The 21,261-nt window shown below is 37.4% G+C and overlaps 2 protein-coding genes across 3 annotated transcripts in view; both read left to right on the forward strand.

Annotated features, from left to right (window-relative positions):
* Positions 1–4,575, forward strand: part of LOC5567758 (retinoblastoma-like protein 2) — a 44,867-nt gene extending 40,292 nt beyond the window's left edge. For both annotated transcript variants that reach the window (XM_021841913.1, XM_021841912.1), the window contains exon 10: positions 3,324–4,575. In XM_021841913.1, the coding sequence (XP_021697605.1) occupies positions 3,324–3,509 (186 nt within the window). In that variant the 3' untranslated portion in view covers positions 3,510–4,575. The remainder of the gene's footprint in view (positions 1–3,323) is intronic.
* A 4,425-nt stretch (positions 4,576–9,000) lies between these two features.
* The window catches only part of LOC5567755 (voltage-dependent calcium channel subunit alpha-2/delta-3), a 118,585-nt gene continuing 106,324 nt past the window's right edge, over positions 9,001–21,261 (forward strand). Inside the window, exon 1 of the mRNA XM_021841923.1 lies at positions 9,001–9,565. The gene's annotated coding sequence lies outside the window, so the exon portion shown is untranslated. The remainder of the gene's footprint in view (positions 9,566–21,261) is intronic.

The raw sequence follows: 21,261 nt of genomic DNA on the forward strand, positions 1-21,261 counted from the left end.
AGTTCCTTCTGGCATTCTTGGGCAGGCTTTTATTTGCTTCTTGACGACATTTTTGGCAAACTCTTAGATGTATTCCTGGGAAGAATCTTGTTTGGAATTATGTCAAATTATTTTGGTGAGATGTCGTTTCTGTCATAAAGATCTGTACTTGTATTCTACGAGAATTACACCCGGAGATATACTGCCCATAAACGCATAATTGTCCCATGTGAATAGGAAATCCAGCAAACGTGGGACTGGCATGCATTTATGGGCAGTATAGTCAGTGACAAAAGTTAGTAACCAAATGCTGTTTTTCCATACAAAATACCTAAGTTCGGGGCTCTGTATCTCAGGTTCTGGTAGCCCGATTTGGCTGAAATTTTAATTACGAACTACAAATAACTTGAAGTTTTGCCTGTAGTAAACTTATAACATTGCTGTCATTTTCCATAGAGTTTTAGAGGGTTGTTCGAAGAGAAAAGTAAGTAACCGAAAGATTTTTTATTTTAACTTGAAAACGGTAAGTTGTGAGAGGTTAGCGTATTCTGCAAATTTGTGTAACTTCTGAAATTGAACAACTTTAGCAAACAGACCAAACACCTAATATTTACCGTTTTTTGAATTAAACTAAATTATCTTTTTTTTCTTTGAACAACCCTCTGAAACTCTAATGAAAATGACAAGTACTTCAAGTTATTTTTAGTTCGTCATTCAAATTCAAATCGGACTACCAGAAGCTGAGAGATAGAGCCCCAAGCTTAGGCATTTCGTATGGAAAAACAGCATTTGGTTACTAACTTTTGTCACTGACTGTAGGTTGGCTTAGCTTGAGATAGGTACAATTCCAAAATTTATCCGAATTTCTTATGAATTCTAGTGAGTGCATAGCATCCTCCTTATTTTGGCCCTTTCGATTGAAAATAAATACTAGTAGGTAGGTTGAACCTACTAGGTTCGACGCAGAGCGCTAATGATGATTCATAAATTTAATCACAATTTGTGATTAAAAATTGTGATTAATTTGCTGTAGGTCCAGTATCTTTTTTGTGGGAGTTGTTGTTTATCATGAGTAATATTCATCATATTCTAGTGTATAACCTATTCGTTGCATATTTCAAGGCGTTTATTGCATACTTTTGGGCTTTTAATCATCGGCCAATGAATGATTAATCATTAATCATTGATTACACTGCGGAACACGTTTTTGTCTCCAGCGCCAAAATACCGCTATTCACTTAATTGAGGTTTGCTGAATCCATTGCCGTTTTCAGAAATATCATAACACGTCAAGTTTTTGAGATATTTACTGTTAAAAATGCGAAAATTGACTATTTCGACCAACTTGCATGCAAGTTTGCCAGCTTGTACGGCAATTTATTTGCTTAATTTGCCACGGAAATAAAAATGTATGTGTATAACAATACTAATCATCAAAGTTTATTATACTTTCGATGCGGAAAAGTTATTTTTTGATGGTTTAGAATATTATTGTATTTTGCCATATAAGACAAACGAAGAATTTTCTATGGAGACTGCAAGCATGTTGGAAAAATCGGATTAATCGAAATTTAATCGTGCAATTTCAATTAAATTATATATGAAATGAAAGTTCAAGTCCTATTTTGCATGTTTGGTGGATAAGATTAGAAAAATGTTAGATAAATTGTACTTCAAATTTTATGTAAACATCAATAAAACCAGTGTTTTATACAACTTTGGCGACCTGTAGCTAAAAATTGTGACGTGCTGGAACATTTCTGAGAATGGCATCAGATTCAGCAACTCCAAATCCACTAGAGACACATAATTTGATCCTTGAGACACGCAAAAATGTCATTTTTGTTACGCTGTGTTAATCATAAAAATAGTGATTAAATGGCTTTGGAGATGCCCTGAACGCCTTGAAGTATACAACAAATGTGTCAAACAGTTGAAAATAATTAGCCCATGATTAACAAAAAAATCAAATGGAGAAGCGTTTTGCATGATTTACCGTTTAATCAGCAAATTTTTAATCATGATTAACTTAACGCTCTGGTTCGACGGATTCTAAAATTAAATGCGATTTTTGACAAAAAAAAAATGAATTGATATATCTAAGACTAGTTTTGTCGATCAAAATCGATAAAATCCTCATGAAAATTTATCATCGCATTACATATATAAAGTACAATGCAATGATAGATTATCTTGAATATTGCTTAATTTTTTTTAGCAAAAAACTGGTTTTGAAAATTTGTAAAACGATTATGGTTTCAACCACAGAATTAAAAAAAACCTTATTTTTCATAGAGATCAATTTTTGAAAAGTTGACCATTTTGTATGACAAAACGAAAAAATGACACATGTTTTGATTAGTTTTATATTAGATTATTTTGTTATGGCTATATCGGTCATGCGACTCGAAGGTAAAGGGAGTCTGTAGAAGATTTTTGCTAATGATCAAATGAATAGGCGTCACAAGGAAAGATTGAAATTTTATTATGTGGTGAAAATTGAGCAAGCCATCGGGGAACCAGTAAGCCAAAAAACTTTTCAAAACTTTTCATTAAAAATATCTAAAAATATTAAGGCACTGTTTCATGATTGCACCCGGTTTTAAACTTTTAGGCATCCGGGAAAAAATCCGGGAATTGGAAAACTGATTTTGAATGGACATCCTGAAAATTGAATCGATTGAAATTGGTGGCCGAGCGTATGTTCCATCTGAACAGTGCCAGTAAAATTCTGATTATGGTATACTGGTCACAGCGTAGAACAACGGACAGGACACGGATTACGCATTGGATACGTCGACTAACAGTCGTGGGCTGGCAGTGTACTCTACTGTTCCCTGAGTAAGAATGGGCGACACCAACTTGAACGGCGAATAGGACTATGAGGAAACTGCCCCCGTTCTGATAAAACCTTGGCAGGCCTTCGTGTACTTTCGAAACTCGTCACCAACCGCGGTGAGTAGTAGGCTCAGATGTAACATTCCTCACTTACGCCAATCCGGCTCTGAACACAACCCCCATGAAGGATTGTGTCAACCCTAGCATGGCCTCCCTGCTTGCATAGACAACCATGAGATCACGAGAGGCGACCATACACAACGAGTAGAGATAGCTTTCCGAAGGGGGGACCCAATCGAATGGAGCAAATGATCGATTTGGATGGAGAATCTAGTGGAGGAAATGAAGACGCGATAGTATTCGTGTGTGTGTGTGTGTGTGTGTGTGTGTGTTCAAGAACTTTTGCTTAGGTGGACCATACTGCGCCTATTGACCCTATATCGATGGCCCCTTGTAAACCCCTCAATTTGCCATAACTAACAACATATTTCTCCTATTGTGTCCAGTTCCAGGATCTGCAGAAAATCAACCAGATCGTCAAGAACGCTCCCCAGAACTCGTGCAAGCGCAGTCTCAGTGATCCGGATTCCTACGAACAGCCGACGATGAAGCAGGCGCCGCGCAAGTGCAGAAAACTGGACCGGCTGGTATCGGACCGCCAGCAACAGGAAAGCAATGTTAACCCCAAATAGGTTTTATTTCTAGCTCTGAATTGTATGTAAGGCACGATCACGATATCATTTGTTTATTCTTATATTGCACCAATAACAATATCTATTGTTTTATCACTACTATGTTTCATAAGCACTGGGGCCTTCCTAAGCCTAGTGGTTAGAGTCCACGGCTGAAGGTGTCTGGGTTCGATTCCCGTCGGTCCAGGATCTTTTCGTAATGGAAATTTCCTTGACTTCCCTGGGCATAGAGTATCATTGTATCTGCCACATGATATGCGGAAATGGCAACTTTGGCAAAGATAGCTCTCAGTTAATATTAACTGTGGAAGTCCTCATAAGAACACTAAGCTGAGAAGCAGGCTCTGTCCCAGTGGGTCCCAGTGTCCAATAAGAAGAAGCACATAAATAATTATATCAATTGATAAGTTACAAATTTCTAATAAAATCCACAGAATCGCAAATCTATACTGTTGCTTGCTGAGACTAGCACAGAGTCGCATTCGATATCCGGAAACCAATCTTGGGGACACAACGAATATTACAAGGCTAATTGATCTCAAAGTCGGGTCGTTTATTGTGTAGTAACTTTTTTTTAGCTATATTTATTTATTTAAACTCCAAGGGAGATCGAATTTGTTGGTTAGGTAATTTTTATTTGATTGTATTATCGCGAAAAGATTCGTTTGAAACACCCGCCCGCGGCATGGTGACTCGTGCCGGAGGTTGAGATTCCGTCTTCTACACGCAGTTTGAAATATTTCTTCCAAGCGGACCCTCAAACTTTTCCCACCTTCAAACACCGATGAGGAAACAAATTTACTGTCGAGATTGCAGAAAAAAAAACTACGAAGCAGCTTGAAACAGCCATCTCAACAAAGTTCAAAATTATACTTCTATAGAATCGCCCATTGGTGGTCCGGATTGGATGCGTCTCCAGTGCATAAGATTGCTTGATCGTGACTGGCTTACTTATTTCGTTTATCTTAGATCTACAATTACCTAACTAACTATGTTATCAACGTTAATATATAATCAGGTTATAACCCTATTTTACAATATTACTAAATAAACATTTATGTACCAATTTGATGTATCTTTTTTGTTTCGAACACATTCCGCTACTGTATCTTGGATCGTCGGTATATTGTATATCAGGACAGGCTTCAAATTTATCCCTATCATTTATCATTATCACGTCTATCTTTTGATACTATCAAATGATACTATCCCTATGGGTAGTGATAGGGATACTATCACTTCTTGAAAAATGATGGATAGAAGATAGACCATATTATCTCTATCAATTGATAGACGGATGTAGATACTATCAGCATTTTTTCATCACTGATGAATCAAGCTATCTTTATCATCTATCTTTGGGGAAAAAGATACTATCAGCAAATTTCCATAGCTATCCTCTATCTATCCTATCATTGAAACAAATAGCGAAACCAAAATCTTGCGCATAATGGGAAAGAGCTAATAGAAATAACTCAAAGTATGTTCTCATGGGTATTTCGGAACGGGCACGACGAGGGGATGACGAAAATCGATGTCCGGCGCCATTTTGAAAACCAAGATGGCGGCCTCCGGATTAGTAAAATCATTGGAGACCCATGCAATATGGGTATTTTCGGAACGGGCGCGACGAGGGGATGACGAAAATCGATGTCCGACGCCATTTTGAAATCCAAGATGGCGGCATCCGGATTAGTAAAATCATTGGAAACCTATGCAATATGGGTATTTTCGAAACGGGCGCGACGAGGGAATGACGGAAATCGATGTCTGACGCCATTTTGAAATCCAAGATGGCGGCCTCCGGATTAGTAAAATCATTGGAAACCCATGCAATATGGGTACTTTCGGGACGGGCACGACGAGGGGATGACGGAAATAGAAGATAGAATGATTTTACTAATCCGGAGGCCGCCATCTTGGATTTAAAAATGGCGTCGGACATCGATTTTCGTCATCCCCTCGTCGTGCCCGTCCCGAAAGTACTCATATTGCATGGGTTTCCAATGATTTCACTAATCTGGAGGCCGCCATCTTGGATTTCAAAATGGCATCGGACATCGATTTTCGTCATCCCCTCGTCGCGCCCGTTCCGATAATACCCATATTGCATGGGTTTTCAATGATTTTACTAATCCGGAGGCCGCCATCTTGGATTTCAAAATGGCGTCGGACTTCGATTTTCGTCATTCCTTCGTCGCGCCCGTTCCGAAAATACCCATATTGCATGGGTTTCTAACAATTCTTACACTTTAGTTAGTTAATTTAGTTAATTTTTATTCTATAATATTATCAATTGATAGAGATAGAACCTCTATCATTATTAATTGAGAGATGTTGTACTGATAGTATCATGATGAGAAATTTTTGGGATAGGGATACTATCTCTCTATCCTCTATCTCTGATAGGAACCGTTCTCTCAGTGATACTATCAGAGATAGACAAGAAGTGATAGTATCAGTTGTCTATCAGATAGATGATAGTATCATCGTCTATCTGATAATTTTGATGCCTGATCATCAGGGATGGTGTAGCAAACATTTATCACCTCTACATTTACATGTTTGGGGCGATCCATTAATTATGTAAGACAATAGACCATATTTTCCGTCAAAAAAAATATTGGCTCATAAGCTTTCTTTTAATTTGCTGAAAAAGTTTTACTAAGATACTCATATGTTTTGAAGCCTCTAACTATTGAAAAACAACGAAAAACTGGCGGCACGACGTTTTACCCCACGATGTCCTATGAATTATTTCACTTCGATTTTTTCTCATACCCCTTCTTCCCCTACAATTTATCACTACGTTGATGATGGATTTCTGATCAGCTGACTGCCAAACATGACAGTTGTATTTTGTTTGTAATTATTGTAAATTTTGCACCCTATCGGACGCGATGATTTGTAATCGTCGCCGATGAAACCGTCGCCAAAATCGTCGCTAGCCAAGCAACCGCTGTGAATTTGACGTTTTACCAGTCTTACCAACGCAATGGCAAAACACCTCCTTTGATTTATTTTCTGGCATTTGACGTTTCACCAGGCTTGCCAACACAAAAGAAAATCACCTCCTATGATTAGTTTGCTGGCGACGATTTTTTTCAGTTTGTTCGAAAGTTGGTGGCGCGTTTTGTTGCGAATGAAACAGACAATATTCATCATCGTTTAAAAATGGCTGCAGCTCTACTCTTCCAATATATGGAGAGGCTTCTACTTCTGGATCCGCAAGTCCTATCAGGCCACATCCTCGTATTCTGCTACGGTCATCATGGAAATAACCTTCACTTCGACAGATTCCAACATCTACCGATTCCACGATCGGAATCGTAACGTTGATTAAGCGTATTGAGATCGGTTGTCTATCATGGAGCGTCCCGAACAATTGCCGTTGATTATCGTAGCGCGTTCTGTTTTTTTGTTGTTGAAATTTTTGTCTCGCATATTATCACTTCCCATTTTTTCTGCCACCCAGCATTGGCTGCGGTCATTCCTTTCATTCCTGTGGGGCTGCGCTGAGATAGTCCCAGATCAAGTGCTTGTTCCATTTCCGGTCTTAAGGTCGGCGGTAAGCAGTCGAAGATTTTTCTTATAAAAGCTGAAGATATGATTCTAATAAACTTATGAAAAAGCTAAAAATATAATTATCAGCTGATATGTTTATCGAGAAGCTCTAAGACTTGTTGCCTTGCAATCGATAATGTTCCGGATTTTCAGTTAGTTTAGAAAAGTTTTCAATAATAGGGTCGATGTACCAATAGCCGCATAGCTAAGAACAAATATTCGTATAAAATCGAAAAATAACGCCAGCGTCATTATTTTTACATCATCTGAAAGCTTTTTATCTTGGTTTTGTGGGAAAAATACGAAAACTGAGAAAATTCATAGGTTTGCATTTATTATCGCTTGTGCCACTAGAGGAATATATGTGCCTATAGTAGCACTATTTCTAATTTCTGTTCCTATAGTAGCACTAGCATCACGGCGTTGGCAAAATACTAATCAAAACCGTATTTTTACAAAGCTTTTATATTTTTCCTTCAAAGTGTGAATCAAAAGCTTTCGTTTGATGTAAAAAAAGTACTTAATTCATTAATTATTTCGTATAATAAAAAATAGTTTCTCTCAGTAGTGCTACTATAGGAACAATAGGTTAACTATAGGCGCAAGGGAGCTCAAATTTTAAGCAAAACCAATTATTTCGGCCACAGCTCCAAAAAGGTTGGGAATCACTGGCTTAGATGGTTCTTATGAGACCTCTGACGAGATTTTGTATAGATTTCTGCAGATTGACAGCTAATTCTTTCAATAATCCAAAACAAATGTCTTTGATAAATAAATAAATAAAGAGGTCCTTTAGGTACTCTTGGTAAGATTTTTGTAAAGTATTTGACTAGATTATTGATATGTTGATTAAATCTTTTGAAGATTACTTGGAAGATGCAATCTTTGATTCATGTCAAAAGTTTTAGCCAGCTTCGTAGGAGAACAATAACATGTATTTGGAAATATTGTTTCTGTTAAAAGAACTTTTCTTGGATCCAAAATGAGATTCATCACAGATCAATCATTTCTCCATAAATCAGGCATAAGCCATGTGGGCTTTTTTTTAATTATCGGACAGGTTTGGGCCGGAGGTTCTCCGATTTGCATGAAATTTTCACCAGAGGTAGAGCTCGTGGATATACGACCAAAAGTAAAATTCAAAAAAAATTATAGTGGCCTATTTTCCCGGAAAACTCTAGATGAATTTTCACGATTTCCCTATATATCTCAAACTTTAAAAATTCATATTTCCTGAACTATGCATCTTAGAATAGAAGTCTTTTAGTGAAATCGAAAGGAAATTTCCTCAGCAACCTATTAAAATATAAAAAGAAAAACATTTCCCGGAAAAATTTTCACTATGAAGAAAATTATCGGAAAAATAGCGGAAAAACTATTGTCTGTATCGTGAAAAATTTTCAAAAAAATATTTTTTGTTTCATCAATCCATACTCTAGACGCCAAAGTGGTATCTTTTACCGTTTAGGCGACAGAACTGAAAAACCGATGACCACCCGCACGCTTCCCATAGGAAAATGTGTTCTATTGTGCGCTTCATAACCATGCGCTGACGGCGGCAGTAATTTACACGCATTGTACGTGTAACGCAGTAAACCATCCTTCTCTTTCCAGTCAAAAGAAGCTTTTTGTCAATCCGAGCACTCTCCATTGGTCTTTTGGGTGTTTTGTGTGCTCTTTATCAACATTGTTATTTAGTATTAAAGCTAGCAGCCTCTATGGGAGCCGCACGGCAAGTTCTTGTAACAATCAATCATTATGCTAACGTTTGAAGGATCAAATCTCAAGATCCAAACTTATCAATATATTCTAAATATGTTGTTTCGGCCAGGATGTCTTTCATACGTGTTGTGTCTTTTAAGATTCAACGGACGACAAATCAAACGAACGACTTTCATTTTAAGATGAAACTCCGTTGAATCCACAAATTTGAATGTTAATGTAGTGGTAGGCACAACATTATTTTCCTATTTCCGGGTAGTAGTGAAATATGAATCAAATGTACATCGTTGCCAGTGATAGTTGTTCATATGATGTTTGTAGTCATCCTTTTTTTTTAATGCGCTTTAAAATTGCTGGATATCGTACATAACTTCCAACGATACTGACAACACTGCACTAGCGAAAGTGGACAACAAGTAGAAAAATAAAAAAAGTGAAATATTGTGATAGCGTGATTGTTTTGACCACGGTTTTTCTTAGTTTTGCGTTATTTCTACCAGAAATTAAGTGTTACGTGTTCTAAAATCTACGATAAGTGGAAGTAAATCGTGTTGGACGTCCTACGTTTAGCAAAAACTAGACAATCGAGTGAGAAGTGTCCTTCATTTGCCGGTGGATTTATGAAAACATACACCAAAATACTCGCCGAACGTGTTGAAAATGACCACGAATCGTCAGATTCCGGGCATTATCAGTTAAGAAAACGATTAAGACGGAAAAGTAATCCTGTTCTTGAGGCGTCTTAGCAATTTGGAAGTGATTTATTACAGGTAAGTTACATAATTTGAGAAAAAGTGCAAACCGCTGGCTGAATTTGTCTGTATGCGTGAGGAAGCCATCTTCCCTGCCATGACAGGGATTCTTTCCTATATGTCCTTGATTTATTACCACTGAGAGGCAGCATGCCTACTCGGTGGGGAAACGAGAGAAACTACGTTCTTACAAGGTCAATGGGGGCGCCTTATATAGACGCAAAATACGGACAGATATAACATACAATAATTATCCAATTTTATTAAAATAATTAAGCCTCATGAAGCCGGCAGTTTTATTCGTCGAAAATTGACGGAATATTTCAACAACGTAAACATTTTACCGTTTCAGTTTGAACGCGCTAACTGTATTTAGAACATAGAGAAATGTGCTTAATTTGAGGTTAGCTCAACATCGTAATAACGTATATAAGTAAATGGAAAAACTTTTGCAATTCATTTGCTATTTGAGAAAACATTATTTTGATTTTTATTTGTTTTATACATACAGAGCCTCCTTTGATTTGCGACGAACTCCAGACAAACTAAGGCAGATGAATATTATGTAATGTTTGATATAAAAATCATTAGAACTTACAGTCAACTAATTGCTGCAATAGTATTGAATTACGATGCAAATCACCATTGTTGAGTTACTTTTTTTTTGTTTTCAGCTCAAACCGATGTCTGGTTCTCTAGATTTGTGCTATTGAAAATTTGATGTTTTGCTTCCATGTAAAAAAGTATGTAAAGGATAATAAAGACTAGCTTATTATTTATGTTATAAAATTTGTATGGAGTCTTGCGAAAGAAAGGGTTTAATACAATATAATTAATCGAACAGTTTGCCTATACGTGCTGTGTGCAATGGACAATATTGTAAGACAAAATACTTTAGCGCCAGTCGTTCCAAGTTTGTATGGAATTTACTATAGAAAAACTTACTTTTGCAAAGAAAAATCATTAAAGGTTGACCACTGACATCTGTAAAAATTGTGAACACAAACTTCGATAGGTATTTTTACGACAAAGATTATAGCCGAAGACCGCGAAACAATCCGACACTTGTGAAAAAAGTTTTTCAATAAAACCTATTGACAAGGTGACGTTTATTAAATAATAATAAAAATATTTCTATGTAGGTACTTGTAATTCTCCGCAAACAATGAATTCTGCATAATAGTGAAGGCATTTAACTAGAAGCATCATGAGCAGTAACAGTCTTATTTATTTTTCATTTTCTTGCTTTATAAGTCTTCACGTACCCAGTAGAACATGTCATGTATTTAACATAGAAGCTTTACTAAGAAAAGTTAATTCTATCTATAATTTCAATAATGATAGGTGTAGTGTATGAATCACGACGTCTAACTTAAAACTAAATAATTAGAACATTTTTGATGCAACCTCGATTCAAGAATTAATAAACCATTTTCGTAAGCAAACATTTGACATTTACTGCGATTTTGTTTATACATTGTCATTGTTCCTAATACAGTGGTTTCACTTATAATGGGTCAACCACCATGTGAAATAGAGTGACTAATCATTACTGACCCATAATAGGCCTATTCACATGACGTCTCAAATCAGCTGATCGGGAAGCACTTTGACAGTTCTTCTATGAAAATGACAGGCCCGTGTTAGCACCGGTCCTCCACCGATGTAAACAAATGCATAGACGGATCTGTCACATGAAAAGGCCTATAGTGTGGGCAGTATAGTTTATTGGCGTTTTCATATTGCAGATGGAACTCATGGAATAATTCAGAAAATAAAAATTAAGTCAATTGCATGACTATTCCAGTGGTTCCCTCAATCTAGATTTTGAATGATTTCGATGGTCACGGTAAATTTTATTACTGAGTTTCAACCACTGACTATATAAAACCCTCTATGCCGAAGCGAATGATGGAAGTGTCCATATAGGGGAAACGCACTAGACTTCGGCCTACAAAACGTTTATGCTATCTATTCAGATTTTCACACATTTCCACGGATTTTCAGCCAAAATCCTATTAATGAGTCGTAAGCCGGGGCTCTTTACCATTGACTTCCCATAATTGCACCATGTGAATACGAAATCTAGCAAATTGGGACTGACATGCAATTATGGGCAGTATTAATTATTGCACAAATTTGTGCCTCTTTTTGTAATTCATTTTTCAAGCTCTATATGCTCAATCGAAAGCATGTCATCGTGGCTTTCATAAGCATTTAGGAAGAATTTAATAAATTCTGATAGGAAATATTATGGTAAGCAAAAGCTTACCAAAGACGCCGTCCCAAAATTACGTAACGCTCTAGAGGGAGTGAGGAAGTAGACTCAGACATTACGACTCATAAAACAATACAGTCAACCCTCCGCTCTATGGTTCGATATTGTTTCATGGAGTCATAGATAAAATGAAATTTCACGGCCATTATGGTGAACACTCGAAACAATTTTCCAAAGGATTTCTGTTCAATGTCTCGATATTTACATGGTTTCCTAAATAACGACTAATGGAGGTTTGACTGTATACACATTTTTATATAAAATCGTAAAGGGGTGAAAATTTTATTTTTTTTTTTTCATTGCGTAATATCACTAGGTGGCGGTAGTGAGCAAAAGTCACTATTTTCATGTACGATGAAAATGATTCGAGTGTTACGTATGTTTGTCTGTGGTAATACATTGACGCTGCAAAAGAAAGTACAAATTTCTCAGTTTAGCCAAACGATTTCCTACCGAAATTGGACTACAGCTTACGTTGAAGGTGAGTTCTGTTTAGTGCAGCAATAAATAATATTACAGTGGATTCAATTTTTTCAAATAATGTTAATTTTTTTATTTAGTAATTCAGCATAACTTGTTTGGTTTATCATACATATACTGTCCATAAACGCATGATAGTCCTATGTTTGCTGGACTTCAAATTGACATGGGACAGTTATGCTTTTATGGGCAGTGTTTGAGCCACTTACTTTCAGATTAGCTCATTATTATTTTGCAAGGCGTCATTGGCTTGCTTCACCATATCCATGCAAAACTGCATACCTTGCATAAATGGCATCTGACGCAGAATTTTGTCCAGCTCAACATGGAACTCTTTGAACTTCAGATCCGTTACATCTGCTGCCGATTTCCTTGCATCCACAAGCTTTGATAACGACGACGCCACTGAAGACAACGTTTCGTCCAGATGATTTTCTGCGTTGCCGGTTTTGTTAGAGCGACGGCTGTTTGGTGTTGCAACTGGGAGGCTCTGAAACATGTTGAACAAGTTTTATTTTTTATTTTTCTATCTATGCTTATGCGTTGACATTATTACCTCGATTTCTTCGAATGAACATTCTTCTTCGGGCTCCGACGTTTTCTTCAACATTGTCGTTGAAGAACGATCTCCGATGGAGATAGTGTATGCACTCCGCGCGCAGGAGGGGAGGAAAAAGCTCATCGCCTCCGCCAGAGGCCATCGCTCCTGGTAGATATCGAAATGTTGAGATCCGTCCGAGCGATAAAGGTCCAACAAATCGGCAGGTGCACCAGACTTGTCGCCGATTTTGCGGATTTTTGATTTATCCAAATAAATTCTGAAATGAAACAAAATTTTAAATAATTCAATCTAAAACTCTGGTGTTCTTTAATTTACCTTGTTGATTCTCTGAGAGCGTCCCAGAATTTTCGGACCTCGAGGACAGTGATGTGCTTTTCGAAATTGTCAGAAAGAACTACACTGATTTTATGCCAAATCGTGTCTTTGGCTATTTTGTTGGAATATTCCTTGCTTGTAATTTGATACAAGCAAGGATATTTCCTGTCTTCCTCGCAGAGAGCAAGTTTTACCTCCAGCTCTTGGTCACGCTTCGTAGGTTTCTTCACACGCTTCCGCTTCTTCGGTTGTGGTTCCGGAGTTTGAGGCTCAAGGCTCTCCTCTGACACCAAGAATTCTTCCTGGGTCTGCTCCTCACTATAATCGAGCCCATCAACATCGTCCGCGTTCAGGGTTTCGATATTTAGGAACAAAAAGTCAGCGTCGGACATTTTCTAACACTTCAACCCTCGTTTTGAAAAGGAATAAATTCAAATTCCGCGCGGAAACAAATCGAAGCTAATTGTTCCCGCCGGGAATCTTGTGTGTAGAGTTGCATTTTTCCCAGCACATCAAAACCCGCAGTCGGATTTACACTTCTGGAAAACAGTCATTTTCTTGTAGATTCGTTTCCCGTCACGGGATTTGGAATCCCGCTGTCCATTTAAAACACACAGGCGCCCAAATCCCGTGACACATTTTCCGAACTGTAAACCAGCCTTTAGCGCATTCGCTTCTCATTACAGTTAGGCGCGTTGTTGGGTTGGCGCCAACTGTAGAGGCTGCATGCTGACTGGTAGTGGAATATTCCACAGCAGCCATCAATGGAACAATAGATAGCGTTCCTGAGTGTTATACAGTTGATTAATATTATTTACATGCGAATACTTCCAAGCATTAATCACAATTTATATTAAACATATCACTTTGTATAGAAAACAAAACTTAAAATTTATGCGCACGCTTTTAGTACATTATCTAATCATTTGATAAATTGACAAAAAATTGAAACAAAAACAAGTAAATTACAAATAGCATTTTATGTACGCATAAACATCCGTTTTGCTTGTCAACTACTTGACACTGAGGGTCAGTACCTATTTATTAACTATATCATTACCAATATTATTTAATGTTAGCATCGTTTTCAATTAAAGACTGTTAGCCTCAATAGTAAAGGTTGCGAATAAAGGACATACAAAACACCCAACAGACCAATGGAGAGTGCTCCGATTGACGAAAAGCTTCTTATGACTGGAAAGGGAGGGATGGTTTACTGCGTTAAACTTACAATGCGTGTAAGTTACTGCCGCCGTCAGCGCATGGTTATGAAGCGCACAATAGAACACATTTTCCTATGGAAGCGTGTGGGTGGTCATCGGTTTTTCAGTTCTGTCGCCTAAACGGTAAAAGATACCACTTTGGCGTCTATGGACGAAAGTTAGAGTATGGATTGATGAAACAAAAAAATATTTTTTTGAAAATTTTTCATGATACAGACGATAGTTTTTCCGCTATTTTTCCGACAATTTTCTTTTCGATTTGACTAAAAGTCTTTTGTTCTACAATGCATAGTTCAGGAGATATGAATTTTTAAAGTTTGAGGTATATAGGGAAATCGTGAAAATTCGAGGAAGAGTGACAAGCAGCTTAGAGGGAAGGTTGTGCATTTTCAACGTGGTACTCAAATTGTGAAAAAATGTGGAAATATCAAAGTAAAATCGACGAAAAATACATATCTGAACGCAGAAAAGAGCAAAGTCGCGAGTGCAAGTTAAATTTCAGTTGGAAAATGGATTAAAAGCTAATAATTTAGAATTTAAAAAAGTGGAATTGCTGTGAAAAAAAAAAAATGATTGAGCGGGGGAAGCGATTAGTGTGTGAGTGAACGCGGTCTCAGTAGTAGGGATAGTGAAAGGTAGGACGGGTGGATGTGGTGTGGTGAGAGAGGTGAACGTGTGGAGAATTTTCGCTTGCGAGTGTTACCCACACCAATTGATTAAAGTGATCTTTCGGAAGCGGGAAAGAGAAGCGGGTATGAGCAAGATGACGGTACGATTAGAAAACTGGGCATGTACAGTGGTGTTCAATTCTGGAGATCGATTTGAAAAGGTCGAATGTGACATTTTTGACTGTCTGAGATAACTCTCTATGAAGTTTCACAAACGAAATTCAATTCCTATTTCAAGCAAACAGTTAAAAACACACAATATACGTATTAAGACACAAAACGAAATCCCTCCTAGTGAACCTTTAAACGAAAGCATAAGAATACACTCATTTTTTTTATTTACGAGCATAAACAAGTTTTCCGTCTATCTGAGATTGTTTGTGTTTCATTCGACCTAATCGATACGACCTAACGCCAGTCACCGCTGCACATCGAACGGGCACGTTCAGACGTTTGACGTCTGAAAATGTCCATACGTCAAAGTACGATCGGACTGGTTGATGGTCAGTGAAGCACATACGACCCACCGTTGTAAACAAAAATAGAGATTTTCAGAGAATTTCTGGAGTTTTCTGCATATTTATATGTTTTGTATAACGTTGACGAAGTGATTAATGCGATCAGCGATGTTACTCAGTCCAAATTCACATCTCTGCGGAATGTCTACTTTACAGAAGATGAAACGGATGCGGCTGTCGGAGATTTACTTGTTTATATCGTTGGAGAAGTCTTCATAAGGCATCGTCGGTACTTCTGCGGTGATGCTCGGATAGCAACAGGCCGAAGATTAAATCAAAGTTGAACGAAGAGAGCAAAATGTCGCTGTCGGTTTCCCTAAACTTTTCCTTAAGATCTTTCACAATCGCGAACACTAAAACATGAATTCCTAGGAAATGACACAGCACCAGCTGCTGTTTGCCTTCATCTCAATAAATGGTTTGCTCAGTAGCTCAACCAGAGTCTGATTCTGGGGGGATTTTGTAAACTTGAAGATATAAGACAAAAGGTCGAATACGCGTTTTTTTCGATTAAGCTACATTCGACCCAATGCGCAATAGGACGAATGGACAAATTTTTACTGTTCCTAGTTTTTGTTAATTACGTCAAAGTGTTAATTATTTTTTGTATTTTTTAAGAAATATAATATCAAATTGGTACTTCACCCTCATATTAAGATGAGTAGAATCTACCTAATGGTGAAATAAACACAAATTATTAACTTTTGTTACTTAGGACCTTTTCAAATCGAGCTCCAGAATTGGAGTGTTGCAAATTTAATACAGTGCCAGTTCGATTTTTGGCAACTCTACCGTTTGATCTTCATTTGGAGAAGCCCAGCAAGCGGGTACAGTTTTCGCATAGCAGAAGTGTTTTTTTGGCTTTCGGTTCGTCGGAATGGAAGTTTTTTTTTCGGTTTTCAAGCAGTGCAGTTTGAGAAGCCCAACAAGTTGATTTGATTTTCGTATCGCTTTATTGGAAGAGTGGAAGTTTGGTTTTTTTCTCGGTTTTTGAACAGTTTCGCATAAATGATACTTTATAGCTAATGGTGAAATAGTTCGACGACATCGTTGCGACGACCAGCTTCAAAATACAACAAGGATAGAAAAAAACCGGTGAGATCTTTCCATGATGACTTGTGTTATTTGATTATATTTCCAATGTTATATGCATTTTGGGTTGGGTGGGACCATCAGGGCACCCGATTGAAGCGAGATGGATAGGAAGAGTGAAACTGTCAACTTCCTATCGCTAACATTTCGTGGAAAAAGGGCGGGCTCTTCTTCCTATCTATTGGGTCTTTCTGACAAGCAAGGGCTTGATTGTACGACTGTTCGTGTGAACTTACTTTTGGAAGGAGATTCTTTTTCCTTGCGGGTTTCGCGTAAGTGTCTCTGCTTACGGGTCCGCCATTCGTTTTTGGCCCTTCAGACAGGAGTATGATTTAATACGAATAGTCATACAATCTTGAACAAATTGTTTTGTTAGAATAGGCCATTGCTACCGGTGGATACCTTGCTACAATAGATGGCAGCCTATATCATCATATAGGGAAATCGTGAAAATTCATCTAAAGTTTTCCGGGAAAATAGGCCACTATAATTTTTTTGAATTTCACTTTTGGTCATAAATCCACGAGCTCTATCTCTGGTGAAAATTTCATACAAATCGGAGAACCTCCGGCCCAAATTGTCCGATAATAAAAAAAAATCCCCATGTCTAACGCATAAAGGCTGGTTTGCTACTGACAAGAAAAGGAATCGCCAATCTCGATGCGTGGAAAATTTCTTCCAAGAAATGGTCAAGAAAATCACATTTTTCTGATCGCAGTACGCAGTTGAGAAGAAATGTCACTTCAAAGGGGGCTCTCTGTAGGAAATTTCTTGACCCATTCAGTCAAGGAATTTCTTTACTTTTCTTGAGCGAAACAGCATACTTAGCTTAATTCTTAAGGCATTCTTAGAAGGTAATGACGACCTATTGAATTTTGCCCTTTTGTGGAAGTTTAGATGCACAAAGCAGGCATTTATATTATTCCATAATTTCTCTGAACTTCCTACGAATTCCAGGGGGTAACGGTGTTTTAGATAATTCAGCAAATCAGCATTATTTTTTCATAAGGGCCTATCTACATTAATCGATTTCTCTTCATCGTTAATCTCTTTGCGTTATTGCAGAAAACTGATTCTGTTGTCGTAGGATGAAGAATTACTATATCTTCTTCATTAATAAGAAATATTGAAGATTTATCTAATTTAGCAAAGTTATTAGCGGAAGAGAGGATCGATGAAGATGTGCAGAAATATTTTAAATCTTTTTGTCCAAAACCCTTTTAAAATGTAAACTGTTTTTTTGAATGTATTAAAAATAATTCATAAATAAATTAGATCATGTCCTCCAAATTTGTCAATAGGGTACCGGTGCCATTAGTGGACTATCTAAGCTATAAAAAATCATGAAAAAATAACGAAAAGCCTTAACAGAGATCTGTTGGCGTTAACAGAAAGATTTCAACCTCTACTATATAGGAAAATATAAGAAGAGTGATAAAACTAATTTTTTGACATAAAATCGCTTGAGCCACTATTGGTACGCGTGTTCCAGTAGTTGCGCTAGTGCTCCAGTAGTAGACGTTCGGGAATGATACAAGGAATTTTAAACAAAATGGTAAATTTTTACAAAGGTTTAACATTTTTCCCTCGGAACAGCAATTAATATCTTTCGAATGAAGCATAAAGATCATCTCTAGAGCTTTTCTTCATTTTTATACATCTATTTTAAAAACTGCTTCCATCCGTTGATCCACTACTGGAACACGACGGCAACTACTGGTGCAAGGGAGCAATTTTTTTTGCGTAAACTCAATTGGTTATATGACTTTTTGATAAAATATAAATCTGAAATTCGGCAAATCGACTAAACTAGAGACGATCTATCCACCAAAAATAGCACATGTCGGTTTTATCGAAAAATGTTCGTTTTATTCCATAGTCTAATCTACTGGTACATTACAACCATTGGTACCGGCACCCTATCGTATAAAAAAGAAGAAATTTCTTGGACACCCGGGAAAAATCCGGGAATTGGAAAACTGATTTTGAATGCACACCCTGAACGTAATTAACGAAGGTTCTTTCAACTGCGTCACCACCGAGTACTGAATGGAACGTTGAGCAACGGTCATGTCTGAGGTCGGTCAAAATTCAGATGAAACCCAATGCGGCAATTATTCGTTCGTCAACCAGCCATGAAGTACCAACTGATGACAATCTTTGCGTTGATCGCAACGCAAATACGATTTTCCAAAACCACTCAGCTAAATGGCATACAAGCCGGACTGGGAGACGATCGCCGCAGTGCACTTTACGTCAATCGTATCGGACAGTGCCGGGGATTCGAAAACCTGCCGGTATACATTTCGGATTGTAGAATCGCTCAATTGAACACCACCCATTACGTGTCCAGTGGAATGATGGTGTTTCGCAAAAGCTATGAAGGAAACCTGAGTGGCTCCGTTTGGATCGAACAGTGCAATTCTACGGGCCATTGCAAGCCCTTTACGAGAACCATCGTATTTGAAGATGCATGCGACTACTTGGAAGCGGTAGATCCTGTCATAGTGTCGATCCAGAACCATTTCATTCCACCGTTCCGCTGTCCATTCCGCGCGGGAATTTATCGATATAATGATGCCATAACGGACAATATGGTGTTTCTGTGAGTGGTTTGATAGCGTAATTTGAATATTGAGCGCATTGTTTGGACTATTCCGTAGATACTTGTCTCCTCACGTTTCAAACGATTGGCGAATAGTGATCACCGGATCACACCAGGGCAAAATGGTTCTGTGTCTTAACATGGAGGTCAGCATTTATGACTGGGAAGAAATGCTGGTGAAAACTATGTATCAATAATTTCAATAAAAATGTGAAAATAAAAATAAAAATAGAGAACTCATGACTAAGAAACTAAAAAGAGACAAAATAGGAAACAAAAGTAGACCAAAGATTAACCAAGAAGAGACCAAACATTAACTAAGAAGAGACTAGACAGGAACCAAGAAACGCACTTTAACGATTCACTTTAGCATGGGGTGTTTTTTTTTTGGTCGAATTGTCTGAAACTTTTCAGTACAAAGTGTTCTCATACGACGCATATTGCCGAAGTGAATCAAAAGTGTGAAGAATAGAAACCTGAATTTGATTTCAGCTCAGTAATCACCTGGTCCTCTTTCGGAAGAATTAGATGCCCATCCAAACACAACGCTTTCTATGTAATGTATCTGTAGTCATAGTTCTCATAATTTTAAAATTCCATTATGACACCTTGCCATTTCATCTTACTCCAACCGTTTCAACTTGCCCGGTGTACCTTACTTGAGAAATTACTCGAGAAATATTGGCAAGAGCTGCAGGTGTAACTCTTTAATGAAATACTGGAGACGTTCCCAGAAACATTCCTGATGAAACTTCATTAAGAATTCCTGATATGGTATTGAGAAATTCGAATTACTCCATGATTACCATCATTCCATAGATTTCCAGGAATAATCTCTGGAGCAATTTTCTTAAAGTAATCATAAATAAAAATGGCTGGAATAATAGCAGCAAAATTGGCTTAGAAACTCCTGCTGCAATCCTTAATGTTTTTTTTTTTTTTGAAGAACTCATGTAGGAATCTTTGGACTATTTTGTAGAGTTAGTTCTTACTTAGTGCGAAACATTTCATTAGGGGTATTCACTTAAAGCTGCGTATAATGCGTACAGTCCACAGTTATGGATAGCACACAGATATGGATCAAAGTTGGCTTAAACGGAGAATATCTCATCAAATAGAGTTGCAATTACGCAGAATAATAAATAATAATAAATTGCTTTTATAGTGTTCTGATCCATAATATGAGTAGATTTGATCCATAATAAGGACCCTCCTGTTCCACTGATCCACATCTGTGGGATGGACAACGTTTGAAATTCCTATCGAAATCGACACTTTTTCGTAAAAAATTGCGATTTTTTATGTGTATTCTGGAAAATAATAATATTCGGCATTACCAGGCGGGTAATTTTGTTTTGTACAAGGTCACCATGATTTGTAATCGAATTTTATTCTAAAAAACGACCCTTAGCTGATCCATAACTGTGGGGTGACTGTATATGCGTAACATTTGTAAAGAAATATTTCAAATGAAAAGTTTCTCTTCGGATTGTAATGTCATGTCTTATGAGCAAATTATAATCTAGTTGTCCGCTGTAAACGTTAACTTCAAAATTTTGCTGTTCCAGCTAAAAAGGATTGTTTTATGGGGTTTGTTCCTGGGAGGGAGGCACCGATACTACACACGAAATTGCATACAATTGTTTTCCAAATTGCATGAAATCTCCAGTTTGCCAACGGCAATCAAGGCAGGCTTAGTGAAAATCGTTAGTTTTCATTTGTTGTGTACCTTCGATCTTTCTGGACAAACATTGAAAAAGGGCCACAGTTTTCTGTGCGTTTAATTTTCAGTTTTAATGAAAACAGTAAAGAGAGCCTCATTCCAATACGTTACATTCAATAAGAATAAACGGTGCTCTCGTGACGTTACTTTTGAATGTGCATGAATTGATTCTAATTCGATTTTTTCTACTTTTGATAAAATGCAAAAATATGCTTAGGCTAATTACGCGCTTTTATCATGTTTGTCCATT

The sequence above is a fragment of the Aedes aegypti genome, chromosome 2 (assembly GCF_002204515.2).
Source record: "Aedes aegypti strain LVP_AGWG chromosome 2, AaegL5.0 Primary Assembly, whole genome shotgun sequence".
Classification (NCBI taxonomy): domain Eukaryota; kingdom Metazoa; phylum Arthropoda; class Insecta; order Diptera; family Culicidae; genus Aedes; species Aedes aegypti.